We start from the raw sequence: 20,286 nt of genomic DNA on the forward strand, positions 1-20,286 counted from the left end.
TTCTGGTACAGTTGTTTCTCCTCTTTAAAGATCTGTGTGAACACTCCTGAGTACACTGAGGCTGCTCTGATATCGATGCCACACTCTGTCAGGTCTGGTTCATAGAAGATCAGGTTTCCTTTCTGCAGCTGATCAAAAGCCAGTTTTCCCAGTGACTCAATCATCTTCCTGCTCTCTGGACTCCAGTGTGGATCTGTCTCAGCTCCTCCATCATATTTGATCCTCTTCACTTTGGCCTGAACCACCAGGAAGTGGATGTACATCTCAGTCAGGGTCTTGGGCAGCTCTCCTCCCTCTCTGGTTTCCAGCACATCCTCCAGAACTGTAGCAGTGATCCAGCAGAAGACTGGGATGTGACACATGATGTGGAGGCTTCGAGCTTTCTTGATGTGGGAGATGATCCTGCTGGCCTGCTCCTCATCTCTGAATCTCTTCCTGAAGTACTCCTCCTTCTGCGGGTCAGTGAACCCTCTGACCTCTGTCACCATGTCGACACACTGAGGAGGGATCTGATTGGCTGCTGCAGGTCGTGTTGTTATCCAAAGGCGAGCAGAAGGGAGCAGGTTCCCTCTGATGAGGTTTGTCAGCAGCTCATCCAATGAGGTGGACTTTCTTGTTTCAGTCAGGATTTTAGTTTTGTTGAAGTCCAAATTAAGTCGACACTCATCCAGACCATCAAGTATGAACACAACCTGGAAGTCTTCAAGCCTGCAGATTCCTGATTCGTTAGTTTGATTAAAGAAGTGATGAACAAGTTCCACCAAGCTGAACTTTTCCTCTTTCAGCACATTCAGCTCTCTGAAAGTGAATGGAAATATGAACTGGATGTCCTGGTTGGCTTTGTCTTCAGCCCAGTCCAGGCTGTATTTCTGTGTTAAGACTGTTTTCCCAATGCCAGCCACTCCCTTTGTCAGCACTGTTCTGATTGGTTCGTCTCTTCCAGGTGAGGCTTTAAAGATGTCTTCTTGTCTGATTGTTGTTTCTGGTCTGTCTGGTTTCCTGGATGCTGTTTCAATCTGTCTGACCTCATGTTCCTTCATTGACCTCTGCAGTCCCCCCCTCTGTGATGTAGAGCTCTGTGTAGATCTGATTCAGGAGGGTTGGGCTTCCTGCTTTAGCGATGCCCTCAAACACACACTGGAACTTCTTCTTCAGTTGGGCTTTAAGTTCACGTTTACAGAGTGGAGCAAATTCTGAAAGTAAGAAATTCAGAAAATAATATTATGTAATAAATATGTCTGTGAAGGTTCTCAGTTATCCAGGTCATCGTAGTCAAAGGAGCTTGCAAAGAAAAGCGTCTGGACTTCTTTAAGTTGCTTGAAGACGTTTCACCTCTCATCCGAGAAGCTTCTTCAGTTCTAAGGTCAAATGGTGGAGAGTCCCAGATTTAAACCTAGTGGGAGTAACCCCCCACAGAGGGACAAAAGGACCCCCTGATGATCCTCTAATCGCCTGAGCCAAGGTGTGAAACTGGGTGTGGGTCCCAATCAGCCAGAGTTTCGGGTGAGTTCATTATGAAACCTGGCCCCACCTTATCATGCGAATTCCTGAGGTCAGATGGCCCAGGATGTGAGTGGGCGTTAAGGCGTCTGGGAAGGGATCTCAAAACTGGATTATAGATGGCAGAGAGTTGGTGTTGTAAACCACCGCCTCTGTTCAAAGATGGTCGCTCACAGTGGACATAGATGGCTTCTTTCACTCCTCTTTCAAACCATCTGTCCTCTCTGTCCCAAATATTTTGGACATGATAAGGTGGGGCCAGGTTTCACAATGAACTCACCCGAAACTCTGGCTGATTGGGACCCACACCCAGTTTCACACCTTGGCTCAGGCGATTAGAGGATCATCAGGGGGTCCTTTTGTCCCTCTGTGGGGGGTTACTCCCACTAGGTTTAAATCTGGGACTCTCCACCATTTGACCTTAGAACTGAAGAAGCTTCTCGGATGAGAGGTGAAATGTCTTCAAGTAGACCTCTAAAGAAGTCCAGACGCTTTTCTTTGCAAGCTCCTTTGACTATATAATAAATATCATAGCCTTTCAGTACCCTGAAAGGATGAATGTCTATTGGTCCGTTTCTTGAGCTATTAGGAAAGATCAATATTCAGTCTTTAGAGAAATTCTCTTACTGCTCTGCAGATGGTCAGCCATCTCATGCTGCTTAAGTCTCCTCAAGAAGTGGAGTGTGATCTTCAGAAATGCTTCTCTGCAGCTCTTTCTTTCATCTTCATCCTCTCCTTCAAACATCTCCTCATCCTCCTTCTGGTTTTTTATGGTTTCTGGGTGATCTGGACACAGAACCTTCTTGATTTTCTCCAGCTCATTCTTCACAAATGTTGTGATGTGTTTCTCCAGCCGCTGGAAAAGAAGACTATATGAATTACCCAGTGGTAAATGGACTGGTTCTTATATAGCTCTCTTTGATACTCTGTGCACACAAAGCATTTTATACAACATGCCTCATTCAACCAAGCACATTGTTCTATGCTTAAATACTTTCTTTCACACTCTGATGGATGCATCAGAGGGCAGCTTGGGTTTAGTACGTTACCCAGTACATTTGCCAGCCAGGGTTTGATTCACAAACCTTCTGACTAGTAGCTGACCTGCTCACCTCCTGAGCTACAGTCACCCCAATCTGACTGAAATCATGGAGCCCAAACTCTGACTTATGTTGGACACACTGACAATCCTCTGGTCCACAAAGTGCAGCATAGAGGTGACTGAAAAGAACAAATGTAAACGTAGTACTACAAACCATAACCACAGAGTCCAGGTGTGTTTGATGTTGCTGTGCAGACTGACCAGTGGAAACCTCTGCTCTCTGCTGGTCCACTCTGTGGAGAAGTAATGTATAATTAGCTCATGTTATGTCTGTCCACACACAGACACAAGCTAAAGGTCCATGAAGTGATGTTTGGATGGGTTCAGTCAATCAGATGACTGTCATGGTGAAGCTTTGCTAGTCCTGCTGATCCCACTGAGAATTAACAACTCAGTTTCCAGATGTCTGTAGTTTTCTGCTCAGTTTCTTTGGTCCCAACAGCTCTTACCATCTCCTGCATAAAGCTTTCCCTCCATGCTCAGATGCCCTGGAACAAGGTGCTCTCTTTATATCAGTGACTGGTTTAAAGGGACAACTTGCAGTGCTCGCCAACCTTTGTGTCAGCAAAAGTAGTTCTAATGTTTCTTACATTTATTACATTTTTACACACACAAATCAATGAACACAAAAACATAAACTTTTCAGACATTTTGTTTTACAATGTTACAAAACTCAGTTCACAACTACACAGTCTGATTTACAAGTACAAAATATTTATGACCACAGTTTGAGCCGATGTATGTCCCGATTCTGTGGACTCAGTGGTTTTGTTTTGATTGTTATTGTCTTTTGTTACAATTTCATTCTGATTAAGATTTTCTAGTTCTGAGGTTTTGGTTTCTGTGTTCCCTCTGTACTGTGTTAGTATTGTGTCTCTGTGTTCACTTCCTGTTTTATTTTGACAGTGCCATGTCCTATGTTAGTGGCTGTGTCCCAATTCAGGGTCTGCATGCTTGAAGTACACATTTTAAGTGCAATTACGTCACTGCCACATGACAACGGCTGTCCCAATTCGAAGTGTACTTCAAATTCATACTCCAAATGCGCCATTGATTTTCCCAAATATCAAGCGTGGTCCGGTGCACGCTTCGTGGTCCCATATATCCCACAATTCATAGCGCAGCGGTGGGTGTGGATAATTTTTCCGCAAAATACGGCAGAAGGGAGCGGCCAAGAGTGAACTGTCAAAAGTAAGTACTGAATATGACGTCACTTATTTATGTGCGAATGTTTAATAACGAAGAACATTAAAACATCACTGTTGGCCACATGTCGGCAAAGTTGTGTGACATTAGTGATGTTTGTACTTTCAGCGTTAACTTAGTTTTAAAGCCTCTACTTATTGATATATATATATATATATATATATATATATATATATATATATATATATATATATACATATATATATATATATATATATTTATTAGAGGGGGGAATCACCATACATCCCACGATACGATATTATCACAATACTTAACGCACGATACGATATTATTGAGATTTTTAAAAAAAATATTTTGCAATATTCAGATTCTGTACATAAAGTTAAACTTTATCAATATTCATTTTATCTAATATCAAAGTCTCGCACTCAGTCTTTCTCTCATTTCAGTCAGTTTTATTGTTGACAAACTGAACGGTTTGTATTACAGTCTAGTCCAACTTAACTGAATGCAACCATCTGGTACAATTATAGCTATTCTGAACTAAGCAATTTATGAAAACTATGCAGCCCATTCAGAAACTGAAGAATTTTAAAGTAAATTAAAACAAAATATATATTTACATTAAATAAAAAAAGTTTTAAACTTAATTAAAATAAAAAATGTCTTAAATTAAAATAAGTAAACTGTCATGTTTATTGCTGCCAAAAAAAAGTTAAACACATTTGGACAGTGAAGGAATGTCAGGATTCTTGCTCAGAAAAAGGATCAACGTGCTCTGAGCACAAAAACCGTTTTTGTAACAAAATATCGATTTCTGCTGTCCCTGTATCGATACATTATTAGCAAACAAAATATCACGATATATATATATTAGGGGTGGGGGAAAAAATCGATACTGTGTAGTATCGATTTTTTCCCCCACCCCTAATATATATATATAAAAAAAAAAAAAAAAACACCCAGCACGCCCCTGCGGGCGGTTTATCCTTCAAGCTCGGGTCCTCTACCAGAGGCCTGGGAGCTTGAGGGTCCTGCGCAGTATCTTAGCTGTTCCCAGGACTGCGCTCTTCTGGACAGAGATCTCCGATGTTGTTCCCGGGATCTGCTGGAGCCACTCGCCTAGCTTGGGAGTCACCGCACCTAGTGCTCCGATTACCACGGGGACCACCGTTACCTTCACCCTCCACATCCTCTCGAGCTCTTCTCTGAGCCCTTGGTATTTCTCCAGCTTCTCGTGTTCCTTCTTCCTGATATTGCTGTCATTCGGAACCGCTACATCGATCACTACGGCCGTCTTCTTCTGTTTGTCTACCACCACTATGTCCGGTTGGTTAGCCACCACCATTTTGTCCGTCTGTATCTGGAAGTCCCACAGGATCTTAGCTCGGTCATTCTCCACCACCCTTGGGGGCATCTCCCATTTTGACCTCGGGACTTCCAGGTTATACTCGGCACAGATGTTCCTGTACACTATGCCGGCCACTTGGTTATGGCGTTCCATGTATGCCTTGCCTGCTAGCATCTTGCACCCTGCTGTTATGTGCTGGATTGTCTCTGGGGCATCTTTACACAGCCTGCACCTGGGGTCTTGCCTGGTGTGATAGACCCCAGCCTCTATGGATCTTGTGCTCAGAGCTTGTTCTTGTGCTGCCATGATTAGTGCCTCTGTGCTGTCTTTCAGTCCAGTTTTGTCCAGCCACTGGTAGGATTTCTGGATATCAGCCACCTCCTCTATCTGCCGGTGGTACATACCGTGCAGGGCTCTGTCCTTCCATGATGGTTCCTCGTCTCCCTCCTCTTTCTTGGGTTTCTGCTGCCTGAGGTATTCACTGAGCACTCGGTCAGTTGGGGCCATCTTCCCAATGTATTCTTGGATGTTCGTTGTCTCATCCTGGACTGTGGTGCTGACACTCACCAGTCCCCGGCCCCCTTCCTTCCGCTTAGCGTACAGCCTCAGGGTGCTGGACTTGGGGTGAAACCCTCCATGCATGGTAAGGAGCTTTCTTGTCTTTATGTCAGTGGCTTCTATCTCCTCCTTTGGCCAGCCTATTACCCCAGCAGGGTACCTGATCACGGGCAGGGCGTACGTGTTGATGGCCCAGATCTTGTTCTTACCATTCAGCTGACTCCTCAGGACTTGCCTGACCCTCTGCAGGTACTTGGTGGTTGCAGCTTTTCTAGCGGCCTCTTCATGGTTCCCATTTGCCTGCGGGATCCCCAAGTACTTGTAACTGTCCTCTATGTCTGCAATGTTGCCTTCTGGTAGTTCAATCCCCTCAGTTCTGACTACCTTCCCTCTCTTTGTTACCATCCGACTACACTTCTCCAGTCCGAACGACATTCCAATGTCATTGCTGTATAGCCTGGTAGTGTGGATCAGTGAATCGATGTCTCGTTCACTCTTGGCATACAGCTTGATGTCATCCATGTACAGGAGGTGGCTGACAACTGCTCCGTTCCGTAGTCGGTATCCGTAGCCAGTCTTGTTAATGATCTCACTGAGGGGGTTCAGGCCTATGCAGAACAGCAGTGGGGACAGAGCATCTCCTTGGTAGATCCCGCACTTGATGGTGACTTGTGCTATGGGCTTGGAGTTGGCCTCTAGTGTTGTACGCCACATCCCCATTGAGTTCCTGATGAAGGCTCTTAGGGTCCCATTGATCTTGTACAATTCTAGGCATTCCAGTATCCAGCTGTGGGGCATTGAGTCATAGGCCTTCTTGTAATCAATCCAGGCAGTGCACAGGTTGGTCAGTCTGGTCTTGCAGTCTCGGCTGATTGTTCTGTCTACCAGTAGCTGGTGTTTTGCGCCTCTGGTATTCTTGCCAATTCCTTTCTGTGTCCCGCTCATGTATTGACCCATGTGCCTGTTCATCTTAGCCGATATGATGCCTGACAGGAGCTTCCATGTAGTACTGAGGCAGGTTATTGGTCGGTAGTTGGAGGGGACCGGTCCCTTCTTGGGGTCCTTGGGGATCAGGACCGTCCGGCCTTCAGTTAGCCATTCCGGGTGTCTCTCGTTAACTAGCAGCTGGTTCATTTGTGCTGCCAGACGCTCGTGGAGTGCAGTTAGCTTCTTCAGCCAGTAGGCGTGAACCATGTCGGGCCCTGGTGCTGTCCAACTCTTCATACTGGAGACCCTTTCTTGGATATCTGCCACTGTGATGGTTACTGGACCCTGTTCAGGGAGGTCGCTGTGGTCTGCCCTCAGATCCTCTAGCCACTGAGCATTGCCGTTATGGGTTGCATCCTTCTCCCATATGCTCTTCCAGTATTGCTCCGTCTCCAGCCTTGGTGGTGCTGTTCTCTTATTGTTCCCTTGCCACTGAGAGTACACCTTTGCTGGTTCTGTGGAGAACAGCTGGTTTATTCTCCTGCCTTCTATCTCTCTGGTGTACCTCCTCAAGCGGCTGGCCAAGGCTGTGAGTCTTTGCTTGGCAGTTTCCAAGGCCTCAGGTATGGACAGCTTGCTGTATTTCTTAGGCACCTTATTCGTCGCACCTTTCTGCAACTCCGTTAGTTGGCTAACCTCTCTCCGTGCTACTTTGATCTTGCCCTCTAGCCTCCTTCTCCATGGAGGGTACTGCCCCTTGTGGCTGTTCAACTTGTAGCCAAGTATCTCACTGATCACTGCTGCCGTATTGTAGATCAGCTTGTTAGTGTCGGTAATCGTGGTTGTAGGTATTGCCCGTAGTGCTGCATTAACATCATCTAGCAGACCTTCTGAGGGTACTTCACGTAATCTTGGTAACCGGCTACGGGGGATTTCAAGCTTGGCCATGATCCTATTTTTCAGGTCAGTTCCATTTCACAAGCCTCTCACTTCCGCACTTCTCGTACTTATAGTACGCACTGTACGTAGTACGCGTAGTGCGCATACTTCAAGCGTGCAGACCCTGAATTGGGACACAGCCAGTGTGTCTACTTTTGCTTCCCCTTGTCTGGTTATGTCCAATGAATCCTGCTGTGTCTCCCTTTTCTCATTCCCTGATGGCTCTTTTGTGTATATGAGCCCTTTGTTTTCTCCTGCTTGTTGCTGGTTCGTCTGTGTTGTCTCCCCGTGCCTCCGTTTAAGGTTTCAGGTTAGTTTTTTGTTTTTTTCAGTAGAGGTTATCTTAGCTTCTGCACAGGCCATCTCCACTGCACTTCACCGTTTCAATAAAGCTCACTCACTTCACAGCAGTGTCGGCATCTTGGGTCCTTTATTAAATTCAACATGGCTCGTCCCGCTAGCCGTGACATAAGATGTGAAAACAATATCCAAAAAACATGAAGGACAAAGAGGGAATAGTTTTAAGGTGCAGGGCCAACAAACTGAGTCTAGCCATAAACTCAGAGTTGATTGAATTAGCATTTTGAATTGGCTGATCTGAGTTACTTCAATCAAGTCTATGTTCACTTTGAGTTAAGATTATACGTGATTGATGTAAAAGAAAAAAGCCGTCATCAGCAACTGATTCTGATTTAGCAGGTTTTCAAATGTAAACGGTACCCATCCCTAGCTGGCTGTAGTTAAACCTTTACTTAAAAAGCATCCCTAGACCCAGCCGTACGGCTTATCTACTGAGCAGCGCAGTGTCAGAGTGAACAACACAGGAAAATGATCAGAGATGCCCAACTCAGATATTTCAGTGACGCACACATCCCGCCCGTGGGAAAGCTCCAAGTCTAGTGTGTGACCTTTTTCATGCGTGGGACCAGTAACCCACTGGGTCAAGTTAAAAGAGTCAATAATATTTAAAAAGTCCTTGACCAGAAGTTTAAAGTCACAGCAGACATGGATGTTGAAATCACCAAGGCAGCCTCATCAGAAGACATAGCACACCCAGCTCTATCTGTCCATGAAGCCAGATAACACACACCAATGAGTTAAACTGCAGGAATGTCTTAAAGACATAAAGACCTGGATGGCCGCTAACTTTCTGCTTCTTCATTCAGATCAAACTGAGGTTATTGTACTCGGCCCTGAAAAGCTTAGAAATATGGTCTCTAAGCAGATTCTTACTCTGGATGGCATTACCTTGGCCTCCAGTAACGCTGTGAGGAACCTTGGAGTCATTTTTGACCAGGACATGTCCTTCAACGCACATATTAAACAAATATGTAAGACTGCTTTCTTCCATTTGTGCAACAACTCTAAAGTTAGAAATATCCTGTCTCAGAGTGACGCTGAAAAACTAGTTCATGCATTTATTACTTCCAGGCTGGACGACTGTAATTCATTATTATCAGGATGTCCAAAAAACTCACTGAAAAGCCTTCAGCTAATCCAAAATGCTGCAGCAAGAGTCCTGACAGGGACTAGAAAGAGAGAGCAGATTTCTCCTGTTTTGGCTTCCCTTCATTGGCTTCCTGTTAAATCCAGAATTCAAAATCCTGCTCCTCACATACAAGGTCTTAAATAATCAGGCCCCATCTTATCTTAATGACCTTGTAGTACCATATCACCCTATTAGAGCACTTCGCTCTCGCTCTGCAGGCCTACTTGTTGTTCCTAGAGTATTTAAAAGTAGAATGGGAGGCAGAGCCTTCAGTTTTCAGGTCCCTCTTCTGTGGAACCAGCTTCCAGTTTGGATTCAGGAGACAGACACTATCTCTACTTTCAAGATTAGGCTTCAAACTTTCTTCTAACTTAACGATTAAGTCCCTGTATTCCACCGTTATATGGAAATCAGCCATTATAACTTGTGTCAAATCTACTTGTACCTCACAGTTTTCTAAGCACACAGAGAGCAGTAAACCTCAGAGCAGCAGCACATCAGACTGTGTGCAAAAAATCTAGAAGAGAAAATATTTTGACCCATTTCTAAATGATTCTTGTGACCATGCTGCACCACAACACCTGATCTCTGGTTTCCTCACCTCTTCAATCCCACTTTAATACTTGACTAAACTCATTTTCCTGTTTAGGTGTTGAGGCAAAGCCGTCCATCTACAATGCAGGCAACAGCAAACGGAGCTATTTTTGATTCCCTTTGAGTTTTTTCTACTTTTGTGCTACAAAATGTTCAAGCTGATTAAATTTATTAGAATAAAAGTTCAGATAATTTTCTCATATTAATGTTGGAGGTAGAAATTCAGGTAACTTTGCTCAAAAACTGGCAAAAATTTCCTTCAAAGATGGCGTTTTTACTTTAATACTGTGAGTACATTTCAGAGCCTGTACTCTTTTACCTTTACTTGAGTAAAGAAGTTGAATCAGTATTTCAGCTTTAAGAGGGTATTTTAACACAAACATCAGTCCTTCTACTTAAGTATGTTTGACACTTTGTTTAATCATCATTTTTAATGATCAAATATAATTATGTTTGTTATTTGTGGATTTTAAATGTCCTTGACAGAGACAGATGATGATCATTATCCTGCACTGTGGTCTCAGGTTTGGTCGAGCTAGCACAAAGAATGGCTATGTTGAACTTCCTCCTGGGATCTACACTAAGAAGTGAGTCCAACATTAGCAGGGTCTCTTTCCTTTATCTGGATTCACTTTAGCATTCACAGTCACGTGAAGCTTGTTATTAACTCGATAAGTCAACCCAGGGTTTCAGCTGAGCGCTCACATGAAACACATGGTGTTGGCAGCATCTGATCAATCATATTCATGGAGACGTGTATCAGCAACAGAGCAGCTGAGTTTGCAGAAGGAAGTCAAACTAAACCACAGGAACAATATGAGGAGATTACACACATAATAAAATACTAGCAGTAACACAGCTGCTGCAAACAAATCAGTCGTGTGATCGTGTGTGAGAGGAGAAGGACTGTAAAGGAGTTTGGTGTTAAAAGCTCTGTATGAATGTGGGAGACTTTGAAGGGCTTTAAAAAGGCCAATATAAAATAAAAGGCAGCAAAACTGCTGAGTGTGAAAGTCACCAGACTTATCAGACCTCTGTGATTAAGACCTGTAAGAACACCTGTTTGTACTTGTTGGCATTATATCAAACACACACGTATATTAAGCCTTTGTTTGAACTCTGGTTGAATTTGTTACTTTCAGACTGTGAAACATCACAGAGGCTGCAGCTGCAGATCTTTTATTCACCTGGAAATTTACTTTAAATGTTAGATGGAAAATGTGTTGCTCAGTTTAACCAAAGTAAGAACAAGAATCCATAAACCTTCATAAAGACAAACATCTCCCAGAACATTGAGCTGCTGAAGTGTCACTGAAGGGAAAAACTATTTGTCCTCCTCCATCCAGCAACACCTGAAACACCTGAGTGGAAGCTCCTCCCTACACTGTGTTTGAAGCAAAGCACAAAGGAGACACCTGCTGGAGCAGCTGGAGTCCTACAGACACTCAGCCTCTTCACTACACAAACACCTCCTACAACATCCACTCTTTCCACTCTGACTGCTGTGTTTGTGGAAACACTCCAACACACACCGCTTCACATACCAACATAGAAATGTGTGAAAAAGAGCTGAGTTGATATTAAACATGAGGATTTATTCAGAAATATAGGAACAACATCTAGACACACATTACCTCTCAGCAGCAGAAGAACAGCCTTTAAAGTTTATATCAAAATCCTTCGACTCGTTGCTCTTTAAGGAAACACAGCTGGGTTCAGGTCCAGGAGATTCTGGGCTCTTATTGATCCTAAAAGAAAAACAATAAATGTCACAGCTTCATGAGACAAGAAGGAAAAACTGGAAATATTAAATTAAAGACATGATGAACAATCTCATAAAAATAATGTACTTACTCTTTGTCACATAACAGTCTTTTGTTAAAGTTTACAATAACACCCTTGCTTAGTCTTTGCTCTGTACTGCAGTACTTGCACTGGTTTCACTGGACAAGTCTGCATGTGAATCTACAACTGATCTGACATTGTGGCACAAACACAGTAAACAAACACTACGAGCACCTTGTTTCATGTGCAGTGGCTTTCTTCTCATTCTGTTACTGAACACTGTATGAAAAGCCTCTCACTGCCAGCATCCTTCCAGCCCCACGACAACAAGACCAACTCACGTCTTCACAACACCAAGAATTTTTCCCCTTTTCTTTGGAGAAACTGAGAAGCCAATAGGATTGTAGCTCAAACTTACCCACAGTCCTGCTTCATCACTGCTCACTCCTACCTGTGTTGGTGCTCAGTGGACAGTCATAGCCTGCTGCTAGCATGAATGCTAAATGTACTGCTGTGGATGATCAGCAGAACAAGATGTTGTCAGTTTGACTGTTTGCTGTATTTAAAGTGTTTTTCTCAGTTCATCTGTATTCAAAGTGCATTCGGGGCTTTAGCTGACAGCTCTTTGTGCTAACAAACTAAACTCTCTTAGTTTAAGCCAGCAGACTTTACCAAACACAAAGCCTGCTGCTGCCTCCATGGGTTAGCTTGTGTGACTGGTGTTTACACCAATGAAATCTAAATCACACTAATGTGTCCTCCAAGGTGTTTGGTGGGAGCACTGAGTGAAACATAAGAGCTCTGGTAAAATAACAAACAGGGCTGTGAGAGCAACTGAAGTGATAAAAATACTGTTTGAAGATAAAAAACACTTTGATGTTCTCTCGTCACCTAACAAAGTCCAAACCCTGTGAACTATTTTAGCTTTAATAATTGTGGATTCAGGTATCCTGAACCCATCTTTGGACATTTGTAATTAAATATTTTAAAACTCCATCAAAGACTCCTGATGTGGCTGTTTGGAGAAGGAAAAGAGGGACAAAGTGGAGCGTTGAGCTGAGGCTTCATTCACTGCAAACCTACAGTTATGTTTCCTTATTTCTGCTGTTTGCATGTTCACAGCTGAAATAAAGCTGCCTCTTTGACTTCATCCTGTTGTGTTTGGGTCCAATCCTGCCTGCCACACAGCGCTACAGGACAAAGTCTAATATTTTTTACCTTTTTAATGAATCTTTGGTCATATTTATCCAGGAAAACACAAACATGTAAAGGAGTCATCACAGGTCTCTGACCTCGTTGGTCCAGGTTCAGCACTGAACTCTGGAGGGTGATGTTTGGACCAGTCACTCCTCACCGACGGACAGCTGGATCCTGCAGACTGTGACCTCTGACCTCTGCAGACACAAACATGTTTTATTCAATGATCAATTCTCTGATAAAGTGATTGAAGCAGCTGTGGTCACACAGACTGCAGATAATGCAGCTGTTTCCTGTCAGTAACAGTCCTCTTAGATTAGAGTTCAGCTTTTTACAGGAAAACAAATGTCCCTGAATGCAACAGTGAGACACAGTCTGCCTGTGTGGCTGTGATAGCTGCCGTTAGGAGCGCTCATGTGTTTGCAGTTAGACAAGGAGATGTTACCATCATGGACACGTTAACAAATCCTGCAGCATCACGTGGCACAAACACTTTGTGTTCCTGTCATCTGCAAGCAACAGGAAGTTCATTAATAAAGGCGGGATGGAGACGCGACTGTGATGGTTCTCCTTCATCCAGCTGTTACACACATCTGGGCTCACACGACGAGCCTTTGTCTAATACAGCAGCTGCTCTCTGAACACTTTTCTGAAGAGTTTAATAGTTTAATTATTTATATAGCACATTTAATTACAACAGGAGCGTTGACCAAAGTGCTGTACAAGAACACAACATACACAATAAAACAACTTAGAGTATTAAAAGCAAACACCAAATATAAATTAACAAATAACAAATAACTCTCATGCTGTATTAAAAGCCAGTAAATAAAAATGTGTTTTAAGATAAGATTTAAAAAGATTGACAGCTGGAGCCTGTCTGATGTGTAGGGGTAAATTATTCCACAGCTTAGGCGCTACGACTGCAAATGCTCGATCACCTCTATGAACCAGCCTCGACCTTGGTACGGCTAAAAGCAAAAGATCACTTGATCTAAGAGATCTAAGGGGGGTATACGTCTGCAAGAGGTCAGACAAATACCCGGGAGCCTGTCCATTCAGGGCTTTGTAAGTCAACAATAAATTTTAAAATTAATTCTGAAGCGGACAGGGAGCCAATGAAGGGAGGCAAGTACCGGGGAAATGTGTTCACATCTTTTAGTACGTGTCAGAAGACGAGCTGCAGCATTCTGGACCAACTGCAGCCTTGCCAGGCAGGTCTGGCTGACTCCAGCATATAAGGAGTTACAATAGTCCAGCTGGGATATAATAAAAGCATGAATCGCTCGTTCAAAGTTTTTAAAAGATAAAAATGATCTCACCTTAGATAAAAGCCTGAGTTTGAAGAAAGACCGCTGTACAACTGAGCTAATTTGTTTTTCAAAGGTGAAATTGCTGTCAAGTATAACCCCCAAATTTTTGGCATGTGATTTGACAAAAGGCTCAAGACTGTGCAGGTTAAAATTAGAAGTGTTGGGATTGCCGCTTGGTCCAAAAATTATCACTTCGGTTTTGTTCTTATTGAAGTTAAGGAAATTAGAGGCCATCCAGGATTTAACTTCACTTCATTTAACTGAAGTAAGGGTTCTAGTGAGGCAGGACTGTTTCCCTTCAATTGAAGATAGATCTGAGTATCATCGGCATATGAATGAAAACAAATGTTGTATTTTCTAAAAATTAGACCTAAAGGCAGCATATAAATGGAGAACAATATTGGCCCCAGTATAGATCCCTGGGCAACACCACAAGTAAGGGGAGCTGAGGAAGAGATAAAATCGCCAAAGCTCACAGAGAAGGTCCTGTCAGACAGGTATGACCTGAACCACTCTAATGGGGTGCCCTTTACGCCACAATGCTCCAACCGTGAGATTAAAATGCTGTGGTCAACAGTATCGAAGGCAGCGGTCAGATCTAAAAGCAGAAGCACAGCTGAGTCACCTGAGTCAGTGGCTAATAAAAGATCATTAAGAACTTTTAAAAGTGCAGTTTCTGTGCTATGAAGAGTTTTAAAACCAGACTGAAACCTCTCAAGAACATTGTGTCCATTTAGAAAAGATTGCAGCTGAACAGAGGAGCTGCACAAACTTTTGTTTGCTTTCTAGAGCAGCGTATCAAAGTCAAACAACCCACTGCTAGCAGCTGTTTCTATCATAGTTTAGGATCCAGATGTGTGAGCTCTAAATTTACACCTCTGATTAAAATACATAGTTAAAAACAGCCAATTGAGTCCAAATGTGTCTTAAAACCAGATAAACTGACAGTTACAGCTGAGCCTGTGTGTCCTTGGAGACACTGCTCTGCTACAGAGATGCATTTTAGAAACCAGGAAACATCAAAATCCTTTAAATCAGAGAGTTCTTGTTACTAACAGCTCACCTCTCTGCAGCAGAGACTTTTAAATCAATGAGGAAACCTCTAGACACGTCACTCTGTAGGGACACAGAGCTGGGTGGAGGTCCAGGCTGGTTCCTGTGAATAATGATGGAGCAGTGATGTGAGTGCTGAGCTGTGACATGGAGAAGAGTCATGGACAGTTAGAGATGGTCATCTCACCTCTGAGCTTTGGTCTGGCTCTCATGTTCCCCACACAGAGTGCTTTTAGAGGGAGGGACTCCCTCCTCTCTGTCCTCACACTGATCCATGCTGCTCAATTCACATCAGCTCACACACACTTTCTACCTTCACCTGCAGAGGAAACACAAATCATTCATGTGCACATCAACTGAAATCCTCCTTTCCATCATGTGTGCTGTCCAAATATCAGCTGCTTCTTTCCTGCTTCATCTCAGTGTCAGCTGAATGCAGTCAGACAGCAGTGTGAGGCAGACGAAGCTGCCATCAGCTGCTCTACTATCAGTCCAATCGATGGAGCCACGAAGCACACACGATGCATTCACTGACACATACTGATTTACTGTGACTAGAAGTTTCAGTCAGTTCAACAGGTGTGAACAACATTCTAAACAAATACGTCAAGCTTGGTTTGCAGAGGTCAGACGAGTGGATATCGAGTTTTCTGCCATCCCCAATTTTTTGTTGGTTTGCTCGCAGCATTTTCTTTCTGGTGAGTTCTAAATAAATTCATATCTCTCTTAATAGGCTTTTAGTGTTATTTTGAATGCGCTGAGGTCATAGATAATTAGATAAAGCATCCTAATGTGTGATGCTGCAGAACCACGTCATGTTGACGGAGAGGCTTATTATTTGGCATTATTGCACTCAAACCAGCATATGAAATGGATGTAACAAATCCAGACTTGGCTCCAACGCTGCACATGGGGCACGACGACATACCTGTGTCAAACTCGGACCGGCGCACAACACTGCTTGATAAGATTGTTAAGGTGTGCTGTGTTTTGGTGAATATGTGCCCCAGTGTGGTTGTCAAACCAGGGCCAAATGAAACTTGCTCTTGTTGAATATTCATAAAACTGCTGTGTTGCATGTACAGTTCATTGTAAATAATTGTACTTTCTGTAAAGCGGTTTCAATAAAACAGAAAAGAAAAGTATGTTCATTTTTTTTTATTCAAGATCTGTTCACATGTACTTAGCAAGTACATACACATGAAATGCAAACTATTTACATGGCAACGCACAGCTTGCATCAATCGTGAATTGTTCATCTAGAGCAATTTTTGGGGCAGCTGCTGAGGAGAAGTCAATGTTATGTGCAACCTCAAGCTGTATCTTGGTCATATAGTTAACATACTCACAATGTGGAGGCTTAAAAACGGCCAAATCTTGTACCCAACCGTTTGTGAATTAGATGTGCGCCTCCAGGAATTTATAATTCCGAAAATGATTCGCCGTGTATGCGCTGACTCCACAGACAAGGTACGCGAAAATATCGGGATAGGACAACGGCAGTAGGCTGTCTGGGTTTCCGCTCCGCTGCCTTATTTCATACGGGTCCACATTACCGATGCACGCTATTTTGTCCAAGTACCGTCTTTTGGCGTCTTGGCGCAATCGGTTGCGATACAGCCCTTTGTCCTTTGCGCTGATTTTAAGCATGGTTCTGACAGTCCTGCTTCCAACACAGTGTGTTTGTTTTGATTTGTGGCCTTCTGACATGGTGCAGCAATCCCACAATGCACTGCGGTGTGACATCAACTCCAAAGCCCTATACGGCAGACGGCAGAAGCGGAGTGGCCAAAGAGTAAACCTTCAAAAGTAAGTACTGAATATTATGTCACTTATTTATGTGCAGATGTTTAATAATGAAAAACATTAAAACATTCCTGTTGGCCACATGTCGGCAAAGTTACGTGACATTAGTGATGTTTGTACTTTCAGCGTTTACTTGGTTTTAAAGCCTCTACTTCAAAATATATATATGTATAGTCGACCTTAATCTTACAGAGAATGTGATGATTTTATGAATAATTAAAGTCAGTCATATATCCACAAACACAACAGGCTGAAAGTCAGTGATGCTGCTCGGTTTGCAGTCCTGAATATCACGGCACAAGCAGGATTCACTGCACTGTTAATGTTAGCTATGTTATATTGCTGCCTCTGTTCGGTGGTGTCGAGCCAAACGGACTTTAACGTGTGTTTGAACGAGCTGACGGTTCACTCGTTAAGCTGAAAGAAAGACGCTTTAATCACAGCAGTCACACATGTGTCCACTGCACCATCTGGGAACTCTTCTTGTTTAGCACTCGTAATAACACAAACACTAAATCCTCCTTCTCTGGTGCTGTTGTGTAGCAGTGTGTACACCTGAGACTGTCACCTGTCTGTCTGTCCTGCACTCTCTGTCTGTTTCTTTCTCTCTGATTGTGGAATAAAAGTATGAACATGTGTTTATAAGTTACACTTGTGTTTGAATCCTGCAGCTTATCACAAATTGATTTCCATGTGTGACAACTGCAAGTGTCCAGAGTGAGGACAGACTGAGGGAGCCACTGCTGCACATCATCTGTGAGGCTTTGCAGCCCTGATGATCCACCAGGACAAACTCAGCAGTGTGTGAGGAAGAGGAGGAGGAAGAGCCAGCAGCAGCTGACAGATGGAGAGAGTAGACAGACTGTTCCCTGTTTGTGAAGGACTGCTAGGAAAGTTTAGAATAACTAACTGTCTGTGCTGAATCAGTCTTATTAGGTAATGTTCAAATAATGTGATCATCCCAGTGTTTTCAGTGTGGGAGAAAGTACTCAGGGCCTTCAAGTTACACACTATGAAAGGCAGCAACAAGTTTAATGTTCAGAAACCTAAAGTCTGTATCAGCAGCAGAATGGAGCTAAAAATAAATGTTTGTTTCACTTCTATGAAGCTTTGAGTATTTTGGATTAGTAGCTGCTGTGTTTGTTGCATCATATTGCTGTAACTGTTTATATGCTTTATATATTCTGAGCTAAGTTGATCTATAGTGTTACATCATTTTCTATAAGGATGTTATGTGTTTGTATACTTTCTGCCCAGTTTGACCCATTTAGCAGAAGTCAGCCTGTTTAAGGCTCTGATATCTGTTCTGTATGACTTAAAGCAGTTATGACATGGTCTGATTTTCTCACCCAATAAAGGAATATTTCATTTATCAGTCTACTCTTCATTCTATCAGACACAGTTACCACAGCTCGCACATTTTCTTTTTACACATATATGTAAGCACTGAGCCAAATTTAGTAATGCCAACATACTGAAAGAACAACATTTGTTTCTTATATATAATACATCTATATATACACAGTCAAAGATACTTGTCTTTGATTGAAGATTTAAGGTGATAGGAAATATAAATAACTGCTACTTGAATCTTTGACACAGAGTTCAAGCTCACTGCTGTAATATATATATATCATAATAATCTGACAATAAATATAATATTGGCCATATTATATTTACATTACCACAGTGAGATGACTTTAGTCTCATGAACAACATTAGCTAATTGTTATTTACTAGCTAATCTTAAATGACTGTTCAGTACAGAAATGAAGCCCAACAATCATGTTTTAGAGTCCTGTGGTCTCAGCCTCAGATACTCAACTAATCAAAGTGATATCATGAAAAAAATGGCTGAGCAACAAAACATTTTTTCTCCATTTCTGTCAAACAAAGCTGTATGAAACGTTTCTCGCTGTTAGTATCATGGTTGCTAGGCAACCTGAGCAGCGCGACGAAGGCTAGACCGTCCCATTTCACAAACCTCTCACTTCCGCACTTCTCGTAATTATAGTACGCACCGTACGTAGTACGCGTAGTGCGCGTACTTCAAGCGTGCACTCTCTTAATTGGGACACAGTACAAACTACAAGTACACAAAACAGGAACGTAGCTCAGAGTGGCGGACACACTCGGCCTCGTTGGTCCAGCTGTGAGTCCGTTACCGTGAACTATGGAGCGGCAGATTTGTGCTGTTTGTGCTGGAACTAAGCTGCACACAGCTGATGTTAGCCAGGAAACATTACACACTGACTTTAATGGAGAGACCGGAAATACAAACACACAGTTTGTTGTGTGAAGAAATCAAATGTGAGCTGAACAAACAGTAAAGTTCCTAAAGACAAACTGTTAAAGGAGGAAACAAAGCAAACTTACAGTTTCTTCACACACCAACAAGCTCCGCTCCACACCTGGACACTAAACACGGACACACAAGTGAGCTGCTTCCTGGAAGGAGGCGGGGCTCCACCTGAAACTCACCACAGGTGGGAGGGGCTCAGCTCTGTGTGTGCTGATGTGTTAACTTTAAAAATATGCCGTCTGACTGCTCAGACTGAGTCAGAGTAAAGTTCACATGCTGACGTGTGAAGACATGAAACCTTGTTGTAGCTGCAGGTGTGAACACACTGATCCCAGATCAGCTCTGCTGTATTTGTAACATGAACATTTCTGCTGCAAAGCTTCAAATGTTCAGCATGTTTCTCTGTTTCCAGTCTATAGATCCAGTCACACTTTCTACCTTCACCTGTGCAGTAAAGACTGAGAGCAGAGCTGAAACCAACCATCCAATCAGTGAGCAGCATCAACACCTGCGCTTCATTCAGACTCTGTTATTGAAGATGTTGTTGGTACAAAGTTCATCTGCTGCTCACATGAATCCTGTGATGAAAGCTTTATTTCACTGAAAGTTTCTTCAAATCTAATTTCAACCTGTTGAAGTAATGAATCAAAGTGCAGACTGAGAGTGGATCACATGATGTTTAAGGTGTGTCATGTGACATGTTCAGTATTGTCACACGTGTCTAGATTGTCCCTGATATCATAACTGCTCAAACACTGATGATTATATTTGAAGAATTATTACTTTTGGCAGCAAAGTTTGAATGGAGCTCTCTGTCTGTGCTGATTTGTCGCCCTCTGGAGGTCAAAGCACAAACTGCATGATGTCACTGTAACCACCACAGTGACAGGAAGTGTTTTTATGACTGAAACACTGAAATGATGCTAACGGCTGTCGTTAGGCTCACTGACAGCAGTGCTGATGTGTTCATGTCAAACACTGGCTCAGGTCAGACTCCTTCATCCTTCTCCAGCGTGAGGCCGTCCTCAGACCCACTGAAGCTCTGACCTTTGACCTCCTGACCCTAACCATTTTAGTCTCATCTTTAAATGCAAATCCATCCAAAATGTAGCCGAGCAAAAGAAGCTGGAAGCTGTTCTATGAATGATGTTCATACCAGAGTTTCTGTTTCCAGCTCAGACGTGTTAAACACTGCTGCTGTGC

The 20,286-nt window shown here is 43.0% G+C and overlaps 2 protein-coding genes across 2 annotated transcripts in view; both read right to left on the reverse strand.

Moving 5' to 3' along the window:
• LOC309700493 (uncharacterized protein) overlaps positions 1-20,286 on the reverse strand; it is a 2,098,293-nt gene that overhangs the window by 1,350,278 nt on the left and 727,729 nt on the right. The gene's annotated exons all lie outside the window — the stretch shown is intronic.
• Positions 939-19,241, reverse strand: LOC309700844 (uncharacterized protein). Its single transcript, XM_082524681.1, has 8 exons — positions 19,158-19,241; positions 15,163-15,294; positions 14,986-15,078; positions 12,705-12,806; positions 11,262-11,375; positions 2,757-2,835; positions 2,128-2,356; positions 939-1,193 (listed from the first exon to the last, which is right to left on the reverse strand). Exons 2-8 carry the CDS (start codon positions 15,249-15,251, stop codon positions 1,027-1,029), a joined length of 873 nt encoding a protein of 290 aa, XP_082380807.1. The 5' UTR covers positions 15,252-15,294; positions 19,158-19,241; the 3' UTR covers positions 939-1,026.

Source organism: Aulonocara stuartgranti, assembly GCF_965226115.1.
Source record: "Aulonocara stuartgranti genome assembly, chromosome: 3".
Taxonomy (NCBI): domain Eukaryota; kingdom Metazoa; phylum Chordata; class Actinopteri; order Cichliformes; family Cichlidae; genus Aulonocara; species Aulonocara stuartgranti.

What these genes read in the sequence shown, in the direction of transcription:
- LOC309700844 (XM_082524681.1), bottom strand. Translation starts at nt 15,251, where the DNA reads ATGGATCAGTGTGAGGACAGAGAGGAGGGAGTCCCTCCCTCTAAAAGC. An exon ending in GCTGAACCTGGACCAACGAG is followed by an intron (nt 11,376 to 12,704) that starts GTCAGAGACCTG and finishes TTTTTCTTTTAG; the next exon opens with GATCAATAAGAGCCCAGAAT. An exon ending in TGTTCTTCTGCTGCTGAGAG is followed by an intron (nt 2,836 to 11,261) that starts GTAATGTGTGTC and finishes ACTTCTCCACAG; the next exon opens with AGTGGACCAGCAGAGAGCAG.